This window comes from Tenrec ecaudatus, chromosome 12 (assembly GCF_050624435.1).
Source record: "Tenrec ecaudatus isolate mTenEca1 chromosome 12, mTenEca1.hap1, whole genome shotgun sequence".
NCBI lineage: Eukaryota > Metazoa > Chordata > Mammalia > Afrosoricida > Tenrecidae > Tenrec > Tenrec ecaudatus.
The window spans coordinates 33,315,608-33,342,706 of record NC_134541.1 but is presented as its reverse complement, the minus strand read 5'-3'; the positions used below and the strand labels follow the sequence as shown (position 1 = coordinate 33,342,706).

The window sequence follows — 27,099 nt, the reverse complement described above, 5'->3', positions numbered from 1 at the left end:
TACAGCTCAGCCCGCCTCTCGCCCGTCTCTGCCTCCTTGGGTAAAACAAGAACCAGGGAGGGGCTGTGCGTGTGAATGCTCGCTCTTTATTCGGTGTAAGGATGGGAACGCCATGGTGAAGGCTGGCCAGGCCTCCCATCCGGAGTGGTTTCAGAGGGAGGAGCAGGGATAGCTCAGCTGCAGGCTGGTCACCAGCACACAGTGGGGACTGTCTTCTCCTGTATGCACTTGGAGTGCCCCAGGTGAGGGCCAGGATGAACGTGAGGGAGGAGCCGGGGTTGGGGTTCACGGAGCAGGCAGTCACTGAAGAAGCCATGAGCTTGCAAAGGTGACCCAGTCCTGGGCGTAGTGGACCCTCCCGGAGAGGCATTGTAGGGGGAGGGTGGTGCGGGCTGGAGACTGGAGGTTGGCATTGGGGCAGTCTTGGGGGGATGGAGTAGGTTTCACAGGGCAGCATGGGCAGGGGACTCACTCTGCGGGCTCCGAGTTTGTAAGGGGGCCGCTGGTCCTTCACTCAGCCACATCGATGGACAGCATGGCCTTGATCGCAGGGAACTTGTTGCAGGAGAAGTCAGCCAGCAGCTGCTTGGTGCCACTCCGGGTGGGCAGGATCTCAAAACGGACCCGAGACCGTTCCTTGGGGCGCAGGGTTGGCACGCTGGAGGTGGGGAGAAGGCACAGGTCAGTGTTTGTGGTTGGCACTGAAAGGCCTAGGCATCCAACAGGCAGGCAGATGGGTTATATGGATCACCATCTATCTTCTCTGCCACCCATCACGGGGATGGAGCAGGAGCCGACCCTCTTTCCTTGTGTATGGGACCACTCAGTCAGACCTGACTCCAGCGCAGCCAACACCACAGGACAGAGCTGGGGGAGCGGGCTCTCACGGCCTACTCTGCTGGGGACTGGTCAAGGCGCTGCTTTTATCCCTTCAGGTCCTTCTTCAGTCTCCGTGTCCCTCCCGCCCCATGACCCCTTGGCAGGAGGAGGAGGACTCCAGGCATTCCCACACAGGTGAAGACCTGAGGGACTGCTCGTAGCTCTCGTAACCTAGACTTCTGGGAGTTCACATTTGATGAACCTTCAGCCACAGGTGAAGGTGTGTGCTGCTGGGTTACCTCTGTTTTCATCGGCTGCTCCAAGCCCAAGGCCCCATCAGGGTGGAGACCTGGGACTAGGGACAACTCAGACTGCCTGACCGGGGGGGAGGGGGGGAACGGCGCTAGGGGCGCAACCTGCCCTCCTCCCTCCCCCTCCAGGTGGCTCCGGCCGAGACTCACTCTATCCTGAGGTTGCCCCGCAGCAGGCCGCTCCCCTCCACCATCAGCACGCAGTTCTTCACGGGCTCGTCCAGGGGATTGGAGAAGAGCATCTGTGCATTGACGGGCTTCTGCACCTGCGCGTGGCCCAGCACCTTGGAGAAGAAGGGCTGCCGTCAGCACGCCGGCCAGCCAGAGCGGTGGAGGCAGAGGGGTGTTCCCAAGATGGTGGGCGACTGGGTGCTAGGGCATTCCGCACACGGGACTGACATTTACATTCTCTGACAGCAGCTTTAAGAGGCTGATAAGTGAGATCTGTCAGGTCCTGAGCAAAAGAGATGACAGCTATCAAGAACCATGGAGGAGAGCCCCGGAGGACCGCAGAGGGGAGCCCCGGAGAGCCATGAGGGGTTTTAAATAAAAAGTAACAGGACCAGATTTTTAAAAAGACTCCTCTGGTTGCAACCCAGGAGCATGTGGCAACTCCTTGCCTTTCTGAGCTGAGGCTAGTGGACAAGGGAGGTGGGGAGGCGGAACACTGGCACCTCTGCCCTGGCAAGCGCTTGGTTCGAGTGTGGTCTCTAAACAGGCCCTTTCTAAACAGCTCTCAAAGAGCAAAGCCTTTGGGACATCTGACCTTTGGTTAGTGCTTCCCACAGCCCTGCCTTTTGAGATAGAAACAATCCTGTCACTAAACCCCTATTCATCCTACAATGCCTGCTTCAGATGGCCCTCCCTAAGGAGGTCTGTCCTGAATTACTTTCATCCCCAAACCTCTGAAGGAGGCAAGCTCTCTTGCTACAGCGGGCTTGCTTCTGAGACTGAAGAGGCCTTGAAGCACATGCTGATAACGATCAAAGACTACACCGTGTTCAGTACAGGGTGCACTCCGATGTAAAGAAGATCCTCACATCTGGACCAATAAGCAACATCATGACAAACAGGAAAGCTTGAAGTTGTTTAAAAAGAAGAAGAACCCACTGCCATCGAGTCGATGCCAACTCATGGCGACTAGGATCTTATTCTAGTTGGGTCCACAATCAATGCCCACGGAAGCAGCAGTCAGGAAATGAAATGACGCAGTGCTTTGGGCAAAATCTGCTTCAAAAGACCCCTCCGTAAAGTGTTCAAAAGGAAAGCTGTCACTCTGCCACTGAAGGTGCACGTGCACCAAGTCAGGGTCTTCTCAGCGGCCTCCGATGCACTCCTATGTGAGCGCTGGACCATGAGTAAGAAGGCTGAGGAAGGAATGCATGCATTTGGATGACGGTGTCAGGCATGACGGCGGAATGGACAGGCCTGTCTGGAAAAGGAACAGATCTATCTTGGAGGAAGTCCGGCCAGGACGTTCCTAGGAAGGGAGGGGGTTGAGGCTTGTCTCATGTCACAAGGAGCGAGCAGGCCCTGGGGAAGGACATTGGGCTTGGTAGAAGGTCCACAGAAAAGATGAAGGCCCTCAACAAGATGGTAGGTCACAGTGGCCACAACCACGGGCTCAACCCCAACAACTGTGAGGATGGCCCAGGACTGGGCAGCGTTCTGCCCTGCTGTACACAGGACCTCTGTGATTTGGAACGGACTCAGCAGCACCTCAAGATGGCTCAAGATGGCATTACGAAATGCCGGTCATCCCACAGTGCCTTCCTCAGATGTCGCTCCCCTGATAGAGCTCTCCTGAACGGTTACGTCACCCAGAGCCCAGAGAGAGATCAGCTCTCCCTTTCCTCGTCTCCCAAGGGCTACACTTGCTCTCAGTGGGTCCTCATATTCTAGCAGAGAGAGGGTAGGAAGGATCTCACAGCAAGGGCCTCCAAAACATTTTTCTTCATTGAATTAATTATCAAGTGTAGTTGGTGACAAGCAAATCTTGAAGAAAAAAAAAAAACCACAACAAAAAAGATTAATCTTGAGCGCAATCGTCCTCCTCTTAAGGATGATGGCGGGCTCTGCCTGGTCTGTGCCAGCTCTCTAGCCTGTCCGTTCAAGCTCTCCGCAGGGCAGGGCTTAATGATCTCTTGGACACAGTTGGAGCAGACGGAACTCAGAGATGCAGGACTTACCCCGGTTCACTGATGGTAAAGGATGTGGCTAGGATCTGTTACAGGACTATTTGGCTACGTGCCCCCCAGTCTGAGCTATTGTCTCTCTCTGCATCCCCCCCAGATGACTGGCTCCTTGGTTCTTAGTGGGGTCTGCTCCCCATTCTGCAGCACAACCCAAATCTGGATGGTGCCAGGGCTCCTTCATGGTGGGGAAACTTGGAAACTCCCACCAGAGGTGGTGTCCTGGGCTGTGAGCCTGGTGGGACTCGTTGGCTCCCATGGCCTTTGTCTATGGTCAGGAATGTCTGAATCGAGGGTTCTGCAGCTTAGAGAGGGCAGGGGCCAGGATGGCCACAATTACTGGCTCCTCTGAGAACCTGGGCTTGAAGAGCTGGGGACAGAGTGATTACAATGCTGTCACGGTCTAGACAGCGGGGCAGATGGCAAGTGCAACAGACAGGGAGGAACCTGGTTCACAGGGTTCTCTGTGGGACCCCAAAGGAAGAACCTGTTCTCCTGCCCACCCACCTGCTGGTCCATGCCCTGCCCCTGGCCCCTCAGCACTGTGACTCCTCCATCTGTGCTGGGCCTGCAGAAAAAACCACCCTCCAACCAAACCCACGGCCGCCAAGTTGATTCTGACTCACAGCAACCCGAAAGGACAGAGTAGAACTGCTCTTAGGGTTTCTGAGGCTGTGTCTCTTTATGGAAGCAGACAGCCCCCACCCCCCACTGTGTTCAGCCCAAAGCAATTCCTTGAAAAGCAGTATGAGGGAGTCCTCGCTGGGGGACATCCCCAGGATGTGTTTACGGGCTTTTGACATGCCAGGATGCTTGGGAGAGCGTACTGGTTGGGAGTCCTAGTCAGAGGTCTAGCCCAGGTTCTGGTGGGAGCTGGCTCATCCCTTCTCTTGGACCCTCAGTTTACTCATGTGTGAAATGGAAGCGCAAGGGAGTGGGGCCTGAGGCTCTCTTCAGAGTCTAGAATCTGCTGCTCCAGGGTTCGGGGAGCAGAGAGTGCTTGTGAGTCAGGCCTCTCCCAGAGTGCGACTGGGCTGCGAGCCCTGGGGATGGGGCACACCAGTTCCAACAGGGGGAGACTCACGCTTACACCTCTCTGTGACGCCAGAGCCCAGCACAGGCCCCACCACAGCAAGGGTTGAGCCCAAGAGGGAGTCACCCCAGTGTGTCTAGAACAGTGGTTCTTACCCTTCCCAATCCCATGACGATCCTTTCATACAGTTCCTCATGTTGTAGTGACCTCCCAACCACAGTTATTTTCGTTGCTACTTCATCACTGTCATTTTGCTACTGCTGTGAATCGGGCGACCCCTAGGAAAGGGTCGTTGGACCCCCAAAGGGGTTGCGACCTACAGGTTGAGAACCGCTGGTCTAGTAGAAGCAGGCTAATTAACCACACCTGCCAGGGCTTGGAACCCTGGCAGGGCGGGGCCTCTTGGCCAATCCAGTTGGCAGAAGTTAGACCTGAGTTACACCTGGCTCTGCCTCTCCCACCGCCCCAGTCCCAACGCCGGGCCTCACCTCCAGGGTCAGGGAGGGGTTGTCCAGGATGATGTCCCGTTCCACCAACACCTCACCCTCATCTGGGACCTTGCACACGGCTGTGATGCGGATCATGTTGTCAGCTTTCAGGAACTTCTCGTACTGAGAGTAGGAAATCTTCACAGGGTACAGTGTTTCTGGAGGGAGGGGCGAGGCAGAGACGTGAGAGAGGGTGCACGGGCCCCAGCGCCTTCTGCAGAGGCTGATGGGAGCTACTCGGTGCGAGCAGCCAGGAGTCCCTGTCAGGCCGGGCTTGGCCGAACTCTCCTGGTACGGGGGGGCTTTATGGGGCGAGTCTTCTGCCTGCACAGCCTCCAGGGAGGGCCTGGCGAGGCTGGGTCTCCGTGTGGCGGGGAGACTCCCAGGAGGGTGGATTTGCAGGGACAGAAGCTCCTGCTGTTCCTTTCTCCTCCGGACAAACTCGGAGGTTTCCAGACTCAGACAAGGACCCAAAGGTTGCCTCGTGCTCAGCGTGGCGAGGCAGACAGTGATGGCAATGACTACAAAAGGAAGCCAGGGAACTGACGACATGCTTGGCATGCCCCCAGATCATCTAATAACCTCCAATTTGGTTGCAACAGGCGCCAATACCCTGTGGCCACCCCCCGCCCCCAACGCTGGTTTCTCCTGCTTCCCAATGATCCACCCACCAGCCGAACAAGGCTGCTGCTTTCTACACGTTCATTTGTTTGTTTTCAAAAACCATGTCACTGCTCAAAAATGTCTTGTGGCTCCTCCCCGGCTTCAGAGGAGGGTTGGGGTCTGCTCTGGGACAGCCCAGCTCAGCTCTCTCATACCTCAGGAGAGGCCTCAGCCCTTCCCAGCATGTCTCTCATAGGGGACAAGGTACAGCTCACCTCCACGTGACCCCCATGGTGCTTTTGGATGAACATGCCCTCCCCGGCTTCTCTCTGGTTCCCAGCCCACCCCCAACTTTCATGGTTCCCTCTTCTGGTATCATAGGCCCCGGGAGACCACATCTTCCACATGCCCTGTCCCGTGTGGTCACCACGTGGCGCGTGAATAAGTTTCACCCAATGTGCTACGCGTGGCTGATTCCCCTCATGTTCTCGGTGTGCTCGCTGAAGGCACCCGTGAGCTAGTTGGAGGCTCTTTGAAAGAGGAAGTCCACCTGGGGGATTTGTCAAGAAGCCCAATATAAGGATGACAGGTCCGAGGACAGCGGGTCCCACCCTCTCCTGCAGGAAACACAGGGTCCAAAAGAGAAAGGGACCAGGCCAGGGTCCCACCGAGAACACCCCAGAACTGCTTCCCCGGCCTCTCTCCATTCATTCTGCTACCTCTGCACCATTTCTCTCCCGGCCACTATTCCCAGCCTACACAAATAGCTCTTGTGTTGGGCCTCAGAGATGAGCAAAGAGCCAGCCAGCCACTCTGGTGTGGAGGACATTTCTGCGACAATCCTGCCAGGAGACAGACTGCCAGGGGAGGCTGCTCCTGACTGGTGTGACACGTTGGCCTTTCTCTGCCGAGAGCATCCGGTTGAGATGGGCTGTCTAGTTAACCAGTTCTTTTTAGTAGTTCCTGATGTGGAGCAAAAACAGCCTCCACCCCGGTGTATCGGCTTTATACGTACACACTTCTCATCAGCGTCGGAAGGGCTTTGCCCATGTGGGCACACCTGCACTCCAATCCTTCCACGGGCTTCTCTGCTCCACCTTGCTTCCACCCCATTGGTGCTGCCCGGGAACGAGAAGTCCCTGTTCCCTTGTACTGCTCAGACCTCCAGGAAAAACCTGCCCAGAGTCAGGGAGCTCCACCCACCTCCCCAACAGCATTGGGGGAGAATGGGGCCCAGGCCGGAGAGCCTGTGGGGGTACTGCAACCCTCCCGGGGTCAGGCTGGTGTTTGGGGCAGGGGAGTGAGAAGCGGGCCAGCAGCAAAGCAACATTGAAAAGAAAGGAGTGGACTGCCATCAGGACACTTGGACTGCAGACCCTAGCCTTGCCGCTCGCTGTCTGTGACACTTGACCTCGTAAGCAGGCCACCTCTCCTCTCCAAGCCTCGGTTTCTGTCTCTGGGAGATGGAGTGGTGCAGGCAGTTTGGGATGGGCTGTTAACCTCAAGGCTGGCCGTCGGGACCTGCCCAGCAACTGCCCAGAAGGCAGGCCTGGGGAGCTGCTGCTATCAAGAACCTTAGGGAGCAGTTACACTGGGTAACCCAGGAGGTGGCAGTGGCCGTGGTGGCCCTGGGAAAGATGGGGATACTGAGATCTGCCTCTTTTAGGACACAAGGACTGGGGGTGGGGGTGGGGAACACCTGCCAGACCTACTGCTTCTGTGGCCATGAACCATCAGTGCCCCCTTTTCTCCCCCAGGGTGCCGATGGCTATTGGTTGGCCCCACCCTGAGTTACGCTGTTCACAGTGATAGCACCTTCCAAAGCATCTAAACCCACGACTTAACCACAGAGGTCACTGCCGACTCGCCGGGAGCCCAGCAGGATGATTCCAGCCCAGGTCCACAGCAGGTATTGCTGTAAGGTTGGGAAGCATGGGACCCCCCCAGAACACCCCAACAGGACAAGTTACCTTCCTTGGGGTCCAGGGATATGGTGATGGAGTCCTTCCACACCTCGTGCACTAGTGTGCCATTGTAGACAATGGTCCAGGCCGTCATGTTCACTGTCACTGTCTTCATGTCGCTCGTCAGGTTTGTCAGGATCAGAGACAGGTTGACTTCCTTGCCCACCTCCAGAATGCCAGTGACCTTGAACTTCCCAGAGACGCTGGGCTCCCGCTCATCTCCTTCTGAGCCCCCCGCAGACGTTGGGTTGAACAGACGGTTGGGTTTCAGCTTCCCCAGAGCCTTTTCGAACACTTGCCTTTCCTGGTCGGAACCTGTGCGATGGAACGGAGAGGAGCATCGCAGGGATAGTGTGGTACCTGCGAGTGGGCAGCACCTACCAGAAATGTGGTCCCCAACATTCCCCTGGTTCTTTAACGCTCCCGCCTCTATCACGACTCCAGTTCTACCTCAGAACTCCTGCTAGACCGGAGTATGTAGACTGGTACAGATAAGGGCTCTGGATACACAGAATCCTGGACAGATAACCCCTCAGAAACAGTAACAGAAATAGCAATACCATGAAGGTAGGAGGGGTGGGGAGAGTGACAGAGGGGAAACCGATAACAGTGATGGATGCACAACACCCCCTGCCCACCAAGGGAGATGAATAACAGAAACATGGGTGAGGGAATACAGCAGATGGTGTATGATATTATATATATATATATATATATATATATATATATATATATATATAATTTATCGAGCTTTCATGAGGGTGGGAGGGTGAGGGAAGGAGAGAAAAAGGTGGTGATATCAAGAGCTCAAGTAGAAAGATAATATTTTGAGAAGGGCAATGGCAACATATGTACAAGTTTGCTTGATATAATTGATTTATGGATTGTTATAATAGCTGTAAGAGTGCCCTCCCCAATAAAGTGATTAAAAAACCCGGTTCACTACGCTAATGACTGTTTTAAGTATAAAAAAGCAATCGGTTCAGGATTTCATACATTTAAATAACCGTGAAAGAGGTACACAAAACTAGATTGTTACTTAAAAAAGGAATTTTAAAATACGAATGAAAAATGTTACATAATATCTGACTGAAAAACAACAAAACTTTTAAGGTATTAAAAGATGAAAAGAAACGTGGTACCCAGAGAGTGGACAGCGCCTACCAGAAAGGTGCACAGGCGCAGTACTGGTTCTACTGCCGGGATGATGCTGCCTTAGGCCTGGGCCGACCTTTCTGAGACACGCTGTGAACCAGCCGTGAACCAGCCGGTCTGGGCATCTTCCAGTCAGCTGTGCATTTCCAAGAAGCTTGGTCGAGACCAGCATGAGATTTCTAGGGGGCTCCACAGTTTCCTTATTAGGTTACCGTGGCTGGATTCCGCTGTTTCTTCTGCAATAGGCCATTTCTAAGACCATTTGTGGGACTTCGAGAACAGACACCAATTTCAAAATGGAAACTGGAGCCAAAGAAGGTGAGCGTGAGTTCCCGGCCTACAAACACGGTCCCCGCTGGAGAATTGCACGTCATTAAAAATAGAAATACAAACAGCTGAGATCGAGAAGGACCTTTAAAACCGCCTGACCATGTCCTTCCGCCTTGTTCCTGAAACCAACCATGAGAGGTCTGAGGAGCCCTCCAGTGTACGGCAGCTGACAAGACCATCCCAGGCTTGGTATGATCCCCAAGTTATAATTACTGCCAATTATCAAGAAATTGCAGGTTTCCCACAAGGGCTGGATTAAAGGGCAGGCTTCTGATTCTGACTAAGGAGATGGCTGCTGGTGGAGCCGGTGGCACACATCGCCCATGGAAAGTCACCAGGCTGTGCCCTGGAGCTCACTTGCTTCCGTGGCACCAGGAGCTGAGTCACCGAATCCAAGCATCAGCCTGGGCTGAGTCAGCAGTTCACATAGGGCCCCTGTCTTGGTCCAAGACCAAGGAAAAAGAAGCAACTTTCTAGGAACCAGGCAGAGATACCCAAAGGAGAATGACCATTTTCTCTCTGCAGAGCATACCCATGTCCCACCCCCACCCCCCCCCCGGCTGACAGCCAGGCAAAGGCTGATTTATTCTTAGCGTTTGACAATGGAGCTAATCCTTCCCCTTCAGTTCCCGGAAGCACCAGCAGAAACCTTGGATGACAATTCATCCAAGTCTATCACGAGAGTTAAGGCCCGAAGAGGAGGACGGACTGGTCCAGCCCGCTCTGGGGATTAGAGGCAGACCGGAGCCGGTCCCCCGATGGAAGGCTCCTCCCGCTTAGCACCCAACTGAAAAGGAGGCAGGTCGATTACCCAAGCAGATAGCTCCCGGTGGGCTGGGTTCCTTCTGGTGCTGTCCCATTTCCCGGCTGCGCTGTAAGTGCACACGCTGGGCCAATGCCTGGGCAAGATCTGAGTCTTTCGTGCCCAGGATCTCGAAGCAGATGTGCTTGCACAAGAAGGCTCAGAGCCTAGACCTACCTATGTAGGTCACCTGCTGGGCTTACTCAACACTATACTTCCTGCTGCTGCTGGCTGTCCGGTGTTGTGATCGCACAAATGCTTAGCAACTGTTTTATGGGCTTTTCCTCCCTCGGGCCCTCAGAGACAAGTTGGTATCATTGGGTAAGGAGAGCTGACCAGGATGAGCAGCCTGTTGTCACGCAGGGGCTGGCACGCACTCGGGAGTCCTGCAGCCACCCCTCCCACCTACAGCTGCCATTGCTCAGGGGGCTTGACTGGGGGAGTCCGAGACCTTGGAGGCTGAGTCGTGGCAGGGCAGTAGGGGAAGAACCCTCAGGATCACTCTTGTGCTTCTAAACAATGACCTTGGGAGCCCATGATTCCAATGAGGCTGTGGATGTTCAAACGTATAAAGGTGACTGCCAATGTTTATGAAGCACCTACTTGATGTACTGCAAGGAAGATGGGCTTTCTATTCCCGTAGAGTTACAGCCTGGGAAAACCCACAGGGAAGTTCTACCCTGTTCTATAGGGTTGCCATGCATTGGTGTTGGGCGACTCGATGGCAGTGAGTTCGAGTTTATTATGTGCCCACTGACCAGATCAGTAGCCATCCAGTCGATATCAACACATGGCGACCCCACGTGCGTACCAGTGTAGAACAGCGCTCAGCAGGGCTTTCAAGGCTGGCTTTTCAGAAGTGGAACACCAGGCTTTTCTTTGGAGATGCTTCTGGCTACACCGAATCATTTAAATCCCAGTCCAGACAAGCATGGCAAGTCTCCTCTGATAATCTCCCTTTAGACTGCAGGGGTCAGCAATACGAAGACACCTGCTGGAAGTCGCCCGTCACAGTGGTGGGACTGGAGCTCATTCCTTGCCCAGGGGTCTTTGTTCCCTCGACCCCAACACTCATTACTCTGCTGTCATGAGTGTTGATAATACTGGTCCTACATCTGCCTCCCCTGCTTCCCTGGATCACGAATTCCCCAAAAGTACAGGCTATGTTTGGGTGCTTCTGCTGCAACCTCAGGGCCCAGCCCAGAGTCATGCACTGCACTGTGCTGACAAAAGGTCTGCTCAACATCAGAACCTGGGGGGTGGCCTTTAGAGCCAGGTCCAGGGGTGTGTGTGTGCGGAGAATGGAGTCCACCAGCCTTATTACCTAGTGTCACGCCCCAAAATGTCCATGAAGGCTACTCATGACCCAGAGTGACCACTCACCTGGACAGGGAGTCAGACCTATCCACCTCCTGGGCCCAGCTTTCCTCTTTGATACAACAACACAGCTGTGACCACAAGCCTTGAGACCTACTGTGGGCATCTTAACGGGAGCAGTTTGCCACGCCCCTCAGAAGGGACCAGGAGGATGATCAGAATCAAGGATTTCAAGAGCACTTAGAGAGAGAGAGAGAGAGAGAGAGAGAGAGAGAGAGAGAGAGAGAGAGAGAGAGAGAGAAAGAGAGAGAGATATGCAGCCCGCTAGAGAGCGCAGTAAATAACCACTGGCTCCTTGGGGAAAAAAGAAACCTCGTCCATCCTCAGATGCAGAACTTTTGACACCACCGTCCCTCCTCAGAGAATACGTGCCGGCTCTGACGGCCACTTCCAGAATGCAGCCGCAGGTATCTTCTGGGTGAAGGCAGCTTGTGAGCAGCCGCTTTCAGGGGGCTCCTCGGTCAGCACTTAAGATGGTGCCGCAGGCCCCAGAGCAGTGGACAGTCACCTCTCCACGTTGTCACACCTCACCCTGGCTTCGTGGGGTACCTCAGAGAGGCGGCATGGGCCGGGTCTTTGGGTCTCGTTTCTCTTTTTCAGAGGTCAAGTGTAGCACCAAACGGTCTTGTGCCCCTGCTGGCATGAAGGTCGGCGGTTGGCACCCCCCTCCCACCCAGGGGTGGCACGGATGCGTCTGTAAAGGTGGCAGCGAGCCATGCCCTTGGGAGCAGTTCTGCTCCGTAGCACACGCGGTCCCATGGGGGGGATGAGCTTGGTGCACTTTGGTTTCCTGCCTGGGCGGCAGGATCAGAGAGCGGCCCTGGAGGGTCCTTGAAGGCCTGCCCGGGGACAGGGCTCCCCCTGCGGGGCTCCGTCAGGGTGCTGCCACTGCAGCCGTGCAGTTGGCAAAGGGACTTGGCTGGCAGCGGGCCGGGTCCCCCGCGGCAAACTTCCACCAACAGGTGAGTCAGCCCCTCGTGGGAAAACAGGGCTCGGAGGTGGGCGTCACCCTACCCTGCAGGCAGAACTGGAGGAGCATGCGTGCGTTCCTGCGTGCGTGTGCGTGCCTACGTGTGTGCGTGCCTACGTGTGTGCGTGTCTGCGTGCGTGTGCGTGCCTACGTGTGTGCGTGTGCGTGCGCGTGCGGATACCGCGCAGCCGCCGCCTACCTTCAGGTACTTGTACTTCTCGGTGACATCCACGCGGGAGTTGGCGCCCACGGCGTGCGTGCGTTTGCGTGCGTGTGTTTGCGTGCGTTTGCGTGCGTGCGTATGTGCGTGCGCGTGCGGATACCGCGTAGCCTCCGCCTACCTTCGGGGTACTTGTACTTCTCGGTGACGTCCATGCGGGAGTTGGTGCCCACGGCCTTGGTGCTGATGTACTTGCCCACGGAGTGCGTGTCGGAGGCGTTCTTCTTCAGCGTGTTGCTGTCACTGTCGTAGATCCAGGTAATGCGGTCGGCGTTCACCTCCGCGAAGACGAAGGGCATGTCGAAGGCCTGGTCCACGTTTCCCTCTTTGACCCCGATGACGGAGGCGGGGCCACACTGGAACACTCCTGGGGCGGGGCGGCAGAACACAGGGGTTGAGGCCTGGACCAAGACCAACAGCCCACCTCAGGCCTGCTCCTCCCAAGGGCCTTTCACACAATCCCCTCCGCCCACCCCAACCTGACTGACTGCCCACCCCACTCCCTGGGCACCTGGCACAACCTCCCCACCCCCTGGGTGGCGGCGCTTGTTTTTTTGTCTGCCCCGGCACCCTGGCCAAACCCCAGCTCAGCATCAGACTGGCCCAGTCCTGTCTTCCTCCGTCGGCGTCCTACATAAGAACATGCACGGCACCACGCTCTGAGTTACTGGACCGTTCCCCTCCAAACCCCCTCCTCCTGTAAGACTTCCCTGAAGTGCCCGACCCACAGGGAGCTCTCCACAGCGCCCTTCTGCCCCCAGCACTGGACTTGGGTTGTGACCTGGATTTCCTTTCATGTGTGAAACAGAGTGGGCTGGCAGGGGCAAGCCATGGTGCAGAATAGAAGGGAGAGTATTTTATCTCTCTTTCCAGAGAAAATTTTATAAGCACACACACACACTTTTTAAATGCCTGGTTTTCTTTCCCTCCCATGACTCCTTGAAAGAAGTACATTTTGATATTGTGATGCCTAGGTGATGCTGAAATAATATTTTCACAGACGAATATTTACCCTTCCTTATGTATCATGCTCCCTGCCTTAGTGTTGCTGTGGGCTACATGTTGGGCTGCTAACTGCAAGCTCAATGGTTCAAGTGCACCAGTTGCTCCACCAGAGGAAAATGAGGTTGCCTGCTCCCGTAAGATTTATATCGTCATGAATAGGGACTCTGTGAGTCAGCGTTGACTAAACTGTAGTGAGTTTTCCATTCCATCTAGTTTCATTTCAAATATACTCATAACTCGGATCACTCATTTTTTAAGTGGGATTTAATGACAGGTTTGCAAAGCAGTGCCCTAAGAAGGATCTTAAAACTTTTACTCCCCTCAAAAAAATCTAGTACCATGTTTTGCTTCAGGTGGATGAGCTAGGTCATAGCTAGGGATTGGGGTGGGGGTGTGACTTAATTTTCATTTTAGGTTGTTTTTCTAGAACTGTTTCATTAGTTAAAAACTATGTGCACAGATATAAAGTTTGGAATCAACAGTTCAAAAGGTGTCCAGCAGACCTCATGCATTCTCTACAAGAGGGAGAAGAGACTGCTGGAGAGGCCAGAAGTGGGAGGAGCCTGTGAGCACAGGCTGGGGTCAGGCACAGGCAAGCCTGCCGAAAGGAGAGCTCGGCTTGGCATGGGACTCTCCTCAGGGTGAGAATGGTGGTAGGGGCATGACTGTGGAAAACCTCCAGCAGAGGCGAGGAACTGGACAAAATTGGAGAAGTAATGGAGAACCAGAGGTTGCTGCCTGGTGCAGGAGAATCAGTGTTGGCAGAGGAAGGCTCTTTCCCTTGTAACCCGGCACGTGCCAGGGCCTTCTCCTGCATAGCTGCACAGGGAAGGTGCTCATTTAAATAGCAGCCTGAGCCAAACAAAATTAGAAGAGAAAGGTCTTTCTAAAATATTTTTGCTTTAAGCCCATGTGAGTTCCTGAGAGACAGAGCATTTGGATCGCTTCCTGCACTGTTCTCCACTGCTGTAAATAAGGAGGAGGGCGGTGGTGGTGACAGGGGCTCTCGGCTTAGAGTGAACTCAGAGAAGAGTACATGTAGCTGCCGCCAGAGGGTTACCTTGGCTCCTCTCCTGGGGAGTCGCATCCAACACCTGCCATCCACTGTAAGGGAGGCCCACGTCCGTCCGGGCAAACCAGCCTTCATTCCAGACATGGAAGTTCCTAGAAACAGAACCACAGACCATACAGCTTGCCTGAGTCCACACAGCAGGTGAACAGCAAGCACCATATCTCCTCTCTGATCATGTGGCAGCCTGACACTCCTCTGGGCCAGCCACTGTGCCGCGTCTCTGCCAGCACTGTCTCTTGAATCCTCATAGCACCAGGAGATGGTTACTACTTGGTCCCTTATTTACAGAAAGGGAAACTGAGGTTCAGAGAGGTGAATCAGCTAACAATGGCAGGGCTAATTTTTTTTAAATCACTTTATTGGGGGCTCATACAACTCTTAACACAATCCATCCATATATCCATGTGTCAAGCACATTTGTACATTTGTTGCCATCATCATTCTCAAAACATTTGCTTTCTACTTGAGCTCTTAATATCAGCTCCTCATTTACCCCCTCCCTCCCTGCTCCCCACTCCTTCATGAACCCTTGATAATTTATAAATTATTATTATTTTGTCAGATCTTATACTGTCCGACTTCTCCCTTCACCCAATTTTCTGTTGGCTGCCCCCCAGGGAGGGGGTTATATGTAGATCCTTGTAATTGGTTCCCTCTTTCTACCCCTTCTTCTCTCCGCCCTCCTGGTATCACCACTCTCACCACTGGTCCTGAGGTGTTCACTGCCCAGGATTCCCGTGTTTCCAGTTCCTCTCTGTACCAGTGCACATCCTCTAGTCTAGCCAGATTTGTAAGGTAGAATTGGGATCATGATAATGGGGGTTGGGGAGAGGAAGCATTTAAGAACTAGAGGAAAGTTGTATGTTTCATTATTGCTACACTACACCTTGACTGGCTCATATCTTCCACATGACCCTTCTGTAAGGGAATGTCCAGTTGCTTTGTGTCCCCACTCCGCACTCCCCCTCATTCACAATGATGTGATTTTTGTTCTTTGATGCTTGATCCCTGATCCCTTAGACACTTCATGGTCACACAGGCTGGTGTGCTTCTTCCATGTGGGCTTTGTTGCTTCTCAGCTAGATGGCCACTTGTTTGTCTCCAAGTCTTTAAGATCCCAGACACTATATCTTTTGATAGCCGGACACCATGAGCTTTCTTCACCACATTTGCTTATGCACCCGCTTTGTCTTCAGCTATCATGTCAGGAAGCTGAGTATCATGGAATGCCAGGTTAATAGATAATAGAACAAAGTGTTCTCACATTGAGGGAGTACTTGAGTGGAGGCTCAATGTCCATCTGCTACCTTAATACTAAACCTATAAATATATGCACATAGATCTATTTCCCCATATTCATATATAAATATATTTACATATGTACATGCCTGTATTTAGACCTCTGTAAATGCCATTTGCCTCCTAGTTCTTTCCTCTGATTTTCTTTTACTTTCCTCTTGTCCCAGTATCATGTTCAGCCTTCATTTGGGTTTCAGTAATTCCTCTTGGTTACATTGGGCAGGGCTAATTTTTAACTCTGGGTGAAAATTGTAGAGTGTGAAGCCTAGGCTCTTAAGCACCATACTCAGATACCTTTTTGAGAAGAGATGAATCCAGGCTTGATCCAGCTACTTGGAGGGCTAGTGCATGCAGCTCCCTCTTCTGCTTCCTGCTGGAGTACATTTCTGTTTTTGATCTGGACTGGGGGCATAGTGGCTTATGGGTAGAGCTACTAATTGCAAGGTCATAGTGTCACTATGAGTGGAAATTAGCTCGGTGACAATGAGGTTTATTTTGTTTTGGTTGGAGGTGGACTGCAGCAGGAATGATAGGTCTGGCTCAACTTCCTGGGGAAAATTCTAAGTCTGGAACTAGAGCAAAGAATTCTATGACCCCGTCCTAAAATAAGGAGCCCTGGTGGCATAGTTGGATACAAGTTAGGCCACGAACCACAAGGTCAGCAGTTCAAAGCCACAAGCAGCTCCAAGGGAGAAAGACAAGGCTTCCTACTTTGATAAGGATGTAAAGTGTCAGAAACCCACAGGGGCACAGTTCTACTCTGTCCTATAGGGTTTCTGTGAGTTGAAATCAACTCGATGGCGGTGAATTGAATCCTAAGCTATCCCTCTTCGTCGATGACATTGCTGCCCACCTTGTGTCTCAGCTATAGTTTTAGTCTCTTCCTCCTCCCTCAGCAGGAACATCGCGTCAAAATCTTACTCATTCCATCCCTTACTCATTTCTGCCCTTTCCCCTCTCTGCTTCCACGGCAGCTACATTCCTATCTGCATTGACAGTTTTCAGTCAACTGGAAGAATAATTGTAAGTCCAGCATGAATCCAAGCTTTATTCAATTTGAAAAAAAAATTCTTATACTTGTGAAGTGGAAAAGGTAGTTCAGAGCAAAAAAAAAAAAAAAAACAACAGCTTCAGAAGCCACAAAAGGAAAGACGGACACATTTGACCTGATAAAAATATTAAGCTCACATATCCAAAATATTCACATAGAATAAACCAGAATTCTGCTCCTGGTGCTGACAAATGAGCCCTTAACAGGTGGGCCCTTCTACAGAGAGCAACAGTACCCAAATCTAACCAAACTCACTGCCAGTAGTTGATACCTATACCCTATAGGGCAGGGTAGAACTACCCTGTGAGGTTCTGAGACTGTAATTCATTATGTGAGTAGAAAGCCTTGTCTTGCTCCCAAGAAGCAGCTGGTGGTTTCCAACTACTGACCTTGCAGTTCGCAGCCCAATATGTGACCACAATAGCAACCTTAACTCTAGGAAAAAACGAATAAACCAAGAATGATGGGCTTTGGGGAGTGAACAGAGCAGGAGGATTTGGAGGTGGGGGAGGTAAGTTGTACTTTCGGTAGCTGCCCAGAGGACAGACCTCAGTGTAGTAGAAGGCAGCCAAAGTTCCAGGCAGCCCAACCTTTCTGACCAGAGGAACCAAGGAATAGAACCTGGGTCAGCCATGGCTGCTAGAGAACCAGGGCGACATCCCGGCAAGGAGATGGTCGGACAGAGGGAAGCCCAGATTCATGTGCAAATTCTGAAGCAGGCCTGTGTGCAGCCAACTGCCAACAGCCCAGCCAAAGACCGAAGGCTTTCACTGAAGTTTGAGCTGCTGCTCACCATGGAGGACTGGGGTTTGCAGTTGGAGTCTACCTGAAATAGAGAGCGGTCCCTGGAGAAGAACATCATGCTTGGTAAAGTGAAGGGGCAGCGAAAAAGAGGAAGGTCCTCGAGGAGATGGACTGGGCAGGGTTTTGTTCTGTTGTACACAGGGGTGCTATGAGTTGGGTGGCTAGGTGGCATTGAACAACAACAACAACAACAGGTAGACTGCTAGACCAAAAGAACAGACTCTAGCTCTGCCTAATGTTCCAGATATAATCCAAAATGACTCAACATGCAAAGAACCAGAAAAAGGGAAATTGAGATAGACTTGGAGTCTTTAGTGACAAACAAGTTCATCTCACAACAAAGAAGTTCATCTCAAACAATACATAAAAAGATAAATACAAAGAACCAGAAAACACAACTTTATCCTCAAAGGAAAAGACAAGAAACAGAGGTCAATGCTAACTCCCACCCACACTGGAGTCAAGTTGATTTCAACTCATAGCAACGCTATAGGACAGAGTAAAACTCCATAGAGTGTCTGAGGCTGCCACCCTAAGGACAGTGGCTACCTCATCTTTCTCATGGAGTGGCTATTGGATTTGAACTCCTGAGCTTATGTGTATCAGCCCAATTCTTAACCCAGGGTGCCAGTAGGACTCCTAAAATAACCCAAATGCTGAAATTATCAGACAAGGACAGTAAAGCAAGTATTATAACTAAGATAATGAAAATTTTAAAAATGACAAAAGAAATGAGAATGATGATGGCAACCTATGTACAAATTTACTTGACATAATGGATGGATGGATGGATTGTGATAAGAGATGCCTGAGCCCCCAATAAAATTAGAAAAAATTGAGAGTGACTCTACTCTTAGAAGAGGAATAGAAAATATAAAAGAATCAAATAAAAATGTTTTATTAGGTAAGGGGTAAACCCAATAACTGAATTCAGAAATTCAGTGCACAGGCTTTTAGTAGCCTGATAGAAATGACAGACGAGACAGTAAACTTGAAGATATATCTGTCGGTACAAATGATCCGATCCGAAGATTGCATCTTGAGATACCTTAGTGTTAACCACCAATCAAGTAGGAAAGCCTATGAAACGTGTAGGCTAGAGAGTGATGAGTAACTAACATAGCAGCGTGCTTACCAATCAATAAGAGAAGTACACACAATTCAAATACTCTAATAAAGAACGGTCAGCAGGCAATTTTCCTAAGCAGTGAACATGGGACAATAGTCTAACCTTACTAGTGTCAAAAGCAAATTAAACTGGCCAAGAGATACCATTTGTGTCTATCAGACTGGCAGTGATGAAAGTGCATTGTTGGAAAGAGGATGGGGAAATGAGCCTGAACAGACGTCACTGGGAGGAGCTTGAAGTGCTGGCCTTTCTGGAGGTGATGGGAGCACTTGCACCTCTAAGAATCTCGGCTGTGAAACGAACACGAGTCCACGTAGACTGAAGTGTAGAGGGGTTCATTGCAGCGCTGTTTGTCGAGCAGAAATGCTGGACAAATTGTGGCACAGCTAGGCAATGGAGTATTATGTCACTGACTGAAAGAATGAGGTAAACCTCACACCGACAGAGAAAAACGTCCAAAAGTTATCACGAAGGAAGAAAAGCAAGTTAAAAATCTTATATGCGTACGTGTGTGTATGATGAACTCAATTGACTTAAAAACCCCATCAGACGTCCACAACTCAACCTCACTGTCCTTAAGCCAATACTGACTGAGAGCGAAGCAACCCCATAGGCCAGTGGAGAGCTGCTCCCAGGGATGGTTGAGACCAACTCTTCAGAACAGCAAAACGCCTCCTCTTTCTCCCACGGAGCGGCTGGTGGGTTCAGACTGCTGACCTTGTGGTTAGCAGCCCATATGGATAGGTTTTAGGACATATGGACTAATCTTTAACATTACTGGCCTAATGAATATTTCTCATTATTTTTAGAATTAGAATATAAATAAGTATACTTGTAGATATGCATATTATTTAAATAATAACAGTGAATGCAATTATTTTTCCATGTTGGCAGTATTTTAACTACTTTATGTATATTAACTCATTTATTGCTTAACATGTGTAAAGATAAGAACAATTTTATTGTCATTTTACAAATCTGGAAACTGAAGTAAAGAGAAATTAAGTGGTTTCTCTGAAGTCTCACAGTTAACAAAAAGACAGAGTGGGCTTGGAACACAGGTCAGAAGTCTCTTGAGAAACTGCCAAACCATAGTGGAACTCGGGATTTTATAGTACTGGTGTGAATTAAACACCAAATCCACTGCCACTAAGTCAATTCCAACCCATGTGACCCTATAGGACAGAGGAGAATGGTTCCTAAGGTTTTCAAGGCTATACATCTTTATGGGAACAGACAGCCTCATCTTTCTCCTGCAGAGCAGCTGGTGGGATTCAAACTGCTGGCCTTGCAGTTAGCTCAATGCATAACACACTATGGCACCAGGACTCCTGGTACTGACTTAGAGAGATATTTAAAATTTTAAAATAGACTGTAACTTGATCCCATTTGTTTAATTAAAACTCTTACACACATTTGGAAGGATCTATCCTAAAATGTTACTAGTGTCTTTCTTTGGGTAGATTACTAATGAGTCTTCTTTTTCAGTTTTCTGATTTGTCTGAATAAAATTAACATGTTATTTTTATAAATTGCTTTCATTTTGTATTTGGTAAGGAACAGGACATCATCCTTGGTAAGGCAGAGGACATCAGAAAAGAGGAGGACTGTCAGGAAGAGGGGGTGGCACGGTGGCTGCAACAATGGGCTCCAATCCAGCATTTGTGAGGATGGCCCAGCACCAGGTCCCGCTTCCCTCTGTTGTGCGTAGGGTTGCTGAGTCAGAACCAACTCCACAGCACTTAGCGCCACCAGGAGGTTGCTTGTGGGGACTGGGTAGGACGTATGCATATGCGAGCACTGGCTGCTGTAAGGGTGTCAGCAGTAAGGAGGGATAAGCATGCATACAGGACCCATTGTGTGAGTGGGCGCTGCTACAATCTGCAGTGAGCAAGCGGAGGTGCAGTAGGTCAGCTTGAAAATGAGGCAGAAAATGATAAGGCCATAAGCAAAACAAATACATACTAAACCAATGCTACAGAACCAGGACTATGGTGGAGAAGAAATAATCTCCTTCATTGTTTATTTTTAATATTTTACTGGGGGCTTATACAACTCTTATCACAATCCATACATCCATCCATTGTGTCAAGCACATTTGTACATTTGTTGCCATCATCATTCTCAAAACATTGCTTTCTACTTGAGCCCTTGGTATCAGCTCCTCATTTTTCTCCTCCCCCCAATCCTTAATAATTTATAGATTATTATTATTTTGTCATGTCTTACACTGTCCCATGTCTCCCTTCACCCACTTTTCTGTTGTCCATCCCCCAGGGAGGGTGTTATATGTAGATCCTTGTAATCGGTTCCCCCTTTCTACTCCACCTTCCCTCCACCCTCCCGGTATCACCACTCTCACCACTGGTCCTGAGGTGTTCATCTGTCCTGGATTCCCTGTGTTTCCAGTTCCTATCTGTACCAGTGTACATCCTCTGGTCTAGCCAGATTTGTAAGGTAGCACTGGGTTCATGATAGTGGCGGGGGTGGGGGAAGGTGGGGTGAGGTGGTGGTGGGATGGGTGTGGTGGAGGAAGCATTTAAGAACCAGAGGAAACTCCGTTGCTACACTGCACTCTGACTGTCTCATCTCCTCCCCACGACCCTTCTGTAAGGGGATGACTAGTTGCCTACAGATGGGCTTTGGGTCCCCACTCCACACTCCCCTCATTCACAATGATATGATTTTTTGTTCTTTGATGCCTGATACCTGATTCCATTGACACCTTGTTTTTGTGCATATTATTATCTTTGCGGGTCTATCTAGATAAGATAGGCGGTATAAACAATCTGGAGGAGAAAACAACGAGACCCACGGTTTCGGCAGGACATGGGAGAGGGGTAGGTGGAGGAAAGGAAGTGGTATTAACAAACTCGGGGACAAGGGAACAACAAGTGATCCAAAATCCATGGCGAGGAGGGTGTAAGAGGCCTGGTAGGGCTTGATCAAGAGCAATGTAACCAAGAGGAATTACTGAAACCCAAATGAAGGGTGAGCATGATAGTGGGACAAGAGGAAAGTAAAAAGAACTAGGTGGAAAAGGGAATTTATAGCAGTCTAAATACAGGCATTTACATATGTAAATATATTTATATATGATGATGGGAATAGATCTATGTGAATATATTTATAGATTTAGTATTAAGGTAGCAGATGGACATTGGACCTCCACTCAAGTACCCCCCCAATGCAAGAACACTTTGTTCTATTAAACTGGCATTCCATGATGCTCACCTTCCTGACATGATCGCTGAAGACAAAGGAAGACTCTACTTAGAAGGAGATTCCCTAAGCCCAAGCCCATTCACTGGTAAACTCCTACTTGCCCTTCCAAACTTAGTTCACATACTTGTTACCTGTGAACAAGTTGGTCCCGAGCTATGGTATCCCTGTGCACAGCAGAGCACAGCCCAATTCTGCACCAGTCATTCCCATGATCAGTTGGGGATCAGACCATAGTGAGCCAAAGGGTTTTTATGAACTGATTTTCTGAAGTAGATCACCAGGCTTTCTTACTAGCCTTTCTTAGTCTGGAAGCTCCATTGAAACCTGTTCCACATTATAGCAATACACTGTCTTCCACTGATAGATGAACAGTGGCTGAGCCTGAGGTACCTTGGCTGGGAATTGAATCAACTCTCTCACATAGAGTGAAAGAACTCTACCACTGGACTACCACTGCCCCTGCTGCAGATAATCCCTCCTCTGAAAAATCTGTCCCCATCATGCTCAGAGCATGCCAACCATACATCTGTGCTACCTCTGTGGTTTTACTCCTGCTCCTTTATTGCCAATCCATGTAAGCCTCCTGAGAGCTCAGTCAGCACAGTTTGTGCATCTAGCACATCTTGATGCCTGGCACAGGTTGACACCTGACTCCTGTTCAGTCATTTTGCTAAACTGCTTTGTCCTGTGGCCTGAGAACTGGATACTTTGTCTCCTCTCTATGAGTCAAAGCAAGTTGATTTGGACACACCGGAGACTGGCTGACTATTAGCACAAGTGGCTGTTCCACTGGCAAGGCCAGGATATTACATGAAGAGCCAGGGGCTCAGGCTGAGCTGTGGGTGCTGACAGCCCTTCTCCAGAAGGACCGACTAGCTCCACTTCCTAGTCACAGGGTTGGGCAAGCCCCACAGCTTCTACCAAGGAGCTCCATGAAGCCTGGTGATAGATCTGGCTTGTCACTCTAGAAACTTGGGAAGCAAGTCAACTTAGTTAAGAAAATACGCCAGAAATGTCAAGACAAAGAAAATATTGGTCCAACTAGTCCAAAACATCTGGTTGCTGCAGTTTGGCAGCCAGGTGGGCCCTGGAGCTCTCCTTTTGAGGGGCCCACCACCAAAGAAACATTCAGCAAGCTCCCCCAGGCATCCGACTTTGAAGAAAAGAGGCTGTGCCTCTTAGGCCAAACCATTGCCATGAACAGAATAGTTTAAAAGAAAATTACCCACTGGAGGATGTGAGGCTGATACAAAGGCACCTTGATCTGACCTTTTATTTTACTAAGATGAGGCACAGAATAGTTATGGAACTCTCTGCATTGTTATGCATTTGAATGACTAAATGTCTCGAGGTGCTTGCTCTTAGACAAGCCATTTCTCTCTGGCCTATTTGCTGGACTATAAAATGTGCATGTCCCCATCTGAAGTTTCATCCAGCTCTACTGTGCTTTGACTTGGTCAAGTCCTAGTGAAAGGGACAGTGTTCCATGTCTTCTGCAGACATTAATACATAGTGTGACTTTGGGCCTGCCACCTGCCTTCATGGAACCTATGGGACAACACTTTGGGGTGTTTGCCTGCCTACGGATGAGCTGAAGAGCTATAGGTTCTCCACTTGACTGGGTGCTCAAGGGATCCTTTCACCCCGTCCCTGAGTGAGCAGCACCCAATGTAATGAAAGCCCTAGATGGGGTATAGTCAACCTCTTCTGGGCAATCTCAGGCTAAGAGTTGTTCTATTTCTCAAATAGTAGTCTGTAACCATAACAGCGTTCTCTAGAATGTCTGCGATGCTTTAACATGCACAAAACTGCCCTGGTTCAGATCCTAGCTCTACGACTTTCTAGTTGTGGGCCTTGGGTAAATTATTCAGTCTTTCTGGGCTTTGGTTTGCTGGACTCTCAAATGGGCGGGAATAATAGTGTGCATGTAAGTACTTTGGACTGTACACGACACACTCGTGGCTGCTCAGTAATTGTTCGTTGCTGCTACTGTGATTATTATTAAGCACTTTCGGATGCACGGCCTCGCTCGATCCTCATATTCTGTTGTTTCAAGCAAATCTGGACAGGATTCTAAAGCCAAGGATGTTGGAACATGTAATTGTTTTCTGTCCAAACCTCAAAGAGTATGGTGTCCAAATTCCCTTCACCGAGAAGGTTAGTAGTTTCACCCTAGGCAGGAAACATTCTTAGGTTCAGTTCCCCCCAGGGGGCAATTTGTATAAAAAGATGCCATAGCTCCCTTGGGAGGGAGAGGTTTCAGGCAAAAAGTAGGAGGGGGTCTTAGGATTTCAGTTGAATGAAAACACAAGCTGGTCAGAGATTTAAGAGATCATCTAGTCGGACATTTTGCCAATAGAGACACATGGGACCACCAACGTGGCGTGGCACCCATGAGTCTCCTAGCAGTATGGAGTGGGACCGGGCCCCCTGCTCTGAGATGGTCATGTGCTGCTCCTCACATCCGGCAAGGGGAGAGGGCGGGGAAAGATCCATAGCTCTCGCTGCTCTCGCGGAAAGGTTCAGTAAGGGCCCATGAGTGTTGGAGGGTCTGGGGTGAGGAGTGGCAGGGGCCTTGGGAAGCAGTCAGAGCTTCTGGGCCCAGCACACTAGCCACAGAAATGGCAGTGGAACACATGGCATCTCTGCACTGGCCTCCCTAGCCCCAGAGGTCATCCTATTTAGAACTGTTAATTTAGAATTATTCCGCTGATGTGGGATGGGAGCCTAGACTGGTAACCAAGAGATCCGGATCTTACTCCATGTTCAAACTTCCGAGCCCCACCTTCCGGTCTCCGGGAAGCCCCCTGAAGACTCCTTCTCTGAGTTCCCACTGCCCTTACTGCCTGTATTGAACACCACCCTCTGTAGCTAAGTGGCCTCTCCGAATGACATTCCCCCTCGCCAACAGCACAATGCTTTAAGCAGAGGACCGGAACGAAGCTTAAGCTGTCCAGTCTCCACGCAGGATCGAGTGTGTGGGATGATCAAAGAAAGACCACCCCACAAAGACCCAGCCCTCTGTCTGGCTAAGGCTTTCCTTTTGTGCAGGTGACTGAGGTCAGAAGTTGGGCTATCCCAGCAGCCAGCACAGGCAGCAGTGGGACTGCACGCGCAGAAACGATAGGAAAAACCAGGGGGAGTCAAAGACACTCACTGAATGATACATGCGGAAGTGGTTGAACCGGAGAACGTTTTGTTGTGCATAGTTTTGCCGTAATGGAAAACTGATGACACAAACAGCGATATGCACAAGGAAGAAGAAAATGTCCTAGCACTGGTGATGGTTGACACCTCTGCTTGCTGGGAGTGAACTATTGTGGGGATGGGGATGAAGTAGCCATACAATGGTGGGAAAAAGAAAGAAAGAAAAGACCCTCATGGATGAGAAGCTGGAAGGTAAAACCTCGCCTCAAGAAGCAGTGTCCTTAGAACATTGTGTACGTACGGGTCAAGAAAGGAAGTCCTCAAAGACACTTTTGCAATAAAGCCCAGGGATTCCGAGGGACCTCGGGGGAAGGACAGAATTCCTGCTTCCCATGGAGCTGTGGGTGCTCACCGAGCACTACAGCTGCTGGCGCAGACAGTTTGCTCAGTAACACGTTTCCCCCTCACTCTGATTTTCATTTTATTTCATTAGTTACCCTATCCACCATTCAGAAAAGTTAGACCTACTGATCTGGGGAGAGCAAAGAACGTATTTTATACAGACCATCTCAATGTAAGGAGCCCCGGTGGTGGATCTGTTACCTGTTGGGTTTTGATTCGAAAAGTCAGTTTAAAACCACCAGTTGCTCCACAGGAGACAGGTGGGGCTTTCTACTCCCGCTAACAGTCACAGTGGGGAACTCACCGGGCAGTGGGACCCTGTCCTAAAGGGCCTCTGTGAGTTGGCATCGACTGGATGGCAGTGAGTTTGATAGGTTGTTGTCTCCATGTGAAGGAACCCGGATGTGCAAGGGGTCAGCACTTGGCTGTTAATGGAAAGGCTGGTGTTTCAAAGCCACCAGACACTGTAGAAGACAGCTGTGGCAGTCTGTCTGGAAAGACGGCAGCCCATGGGGCAGGTCGACCTTCCTCTAAGGGGTTGCAATGGGCTGGAACCTCCTTAACAATAGGTTTCCTTTCGAGAATCTCTAAAGGAATGTTGAATACCTGAAAATAAGGTACTAAGGGCCATACGGCTGTTCTACCAAATCTATGGGGAACTTTGGTGGTGTAGTGGTTACATGTTGGGCTGCGATCCGTATGGTCGGCAGTTTGAAACCACCAGCAGCTCCGCAGGTGAAAGACGGGGCATTCTACTCCTATATGCAGTTATAGTCTCAGAAACCCACAGGGGGTCTCTATGAGTCAGCATTGACTCGATGCCCTCAAGCTGGTTTGGTTTATGGGGGTGCACTGTTGTGTGTGGGTGTGTGTGTATCCTTGAAATGTATTAAGATGAGAGTGTTGACCTATACACATGAACACACAGAGATATCTGTATATATACAGATATATTCTGAACCAAATTTACTGCCACCCGGTTGATTCCGACTCAGAGCAGCCTTATAGGCCTAGGCAGAGCTGCCATCTAAGTTTCCAAGACTAAATCTTTACAGGAGTAGACACCCTCATCTTTCCCTGCAGAGCAGATGGTGGGTTCAAACTGCTGTCCTTGTGGTTAGCAGTGTGACGCACAACCTGCTTTACCACCAGAGCGCCTCGTCAACAGATACAGACATAATTATTTTTGGTTGCCATATGGTAATAGCTTGATATCAACTATACGTTTAAATAGCCGAGAAAACATCTATTTTTATGACATATACTGCTGTAAGCAATTATGGGTATAGGTCTTTATATTTGTTTATTTATTTAAATGCATTTTAAAGATTGTGAATTAGGGGGGTGACATTTCAGACCATTAACTCTGCCTGTCTGAAAGTTTTACATAACCTATTTCCATTTGACATCTAGTCTAAATTAGGTGTGTGTACTTGCATACAGTGAGTGTGCTTTTTTTTGTTTATATGCATACAAGTGCACTGTCACAGTCGTGGCTAGGTCCAGCTGTAGTGAAAGCATCTCACTTTTCAATCCAGAAGTTACAGAACATAGTAGTAAGTACATACGATCCGAGAAAATACATGGCTATTCTTTTCTTCACATGAAGAAAAGCTACACATTGTCCATTATACCTGACAAACCTAATAGACCCTGATAATGCTGGGCAGTTTTGCAGACTCCCTGAGCCAAACCCTCCCC

The 27,099-nt window shown here is 50.2% G+C and overlaps 1 protein-coding gene across 1 annotated transcript in view; it reads right to left on the bottom strand.

The window, feature by feature from the left end:
- Positions 1-510: 510 nt before the first annotated feature.
- TGM3 (transglutaminase 3) overlaps positions 511-27,099 on the bottom strand; it is a 176,499-nt gene continuing 149,910 nt past the window's right edge. The window contains exons 8-13 of the mRNA XM_075527964.1: positions 14,330-14,433; positions 12,386-12,631; positions 7,417-7,725; positions 4,844-5,001; positions 1,281-1,414; positions 511-658 (exon numbers count right to left, since the gene is read on the bottom strand). Of these exons, the coding sequence (XP_075384079.1) occupies positions 511-658; positions 1,281-1,414; positions 4,844-5,001; positions 7,417-7,725; positions 12,386-12,631; positions 14,330-14,433 (1,099 nt within the window). The remainder of the gene's footprint in view (positions 659-1,280; positions 1,415-4,843; positions 5,002-7,416; positions 7,726-12,385; positions 12,632-14,329; positions 14,434-27,099) is intronic.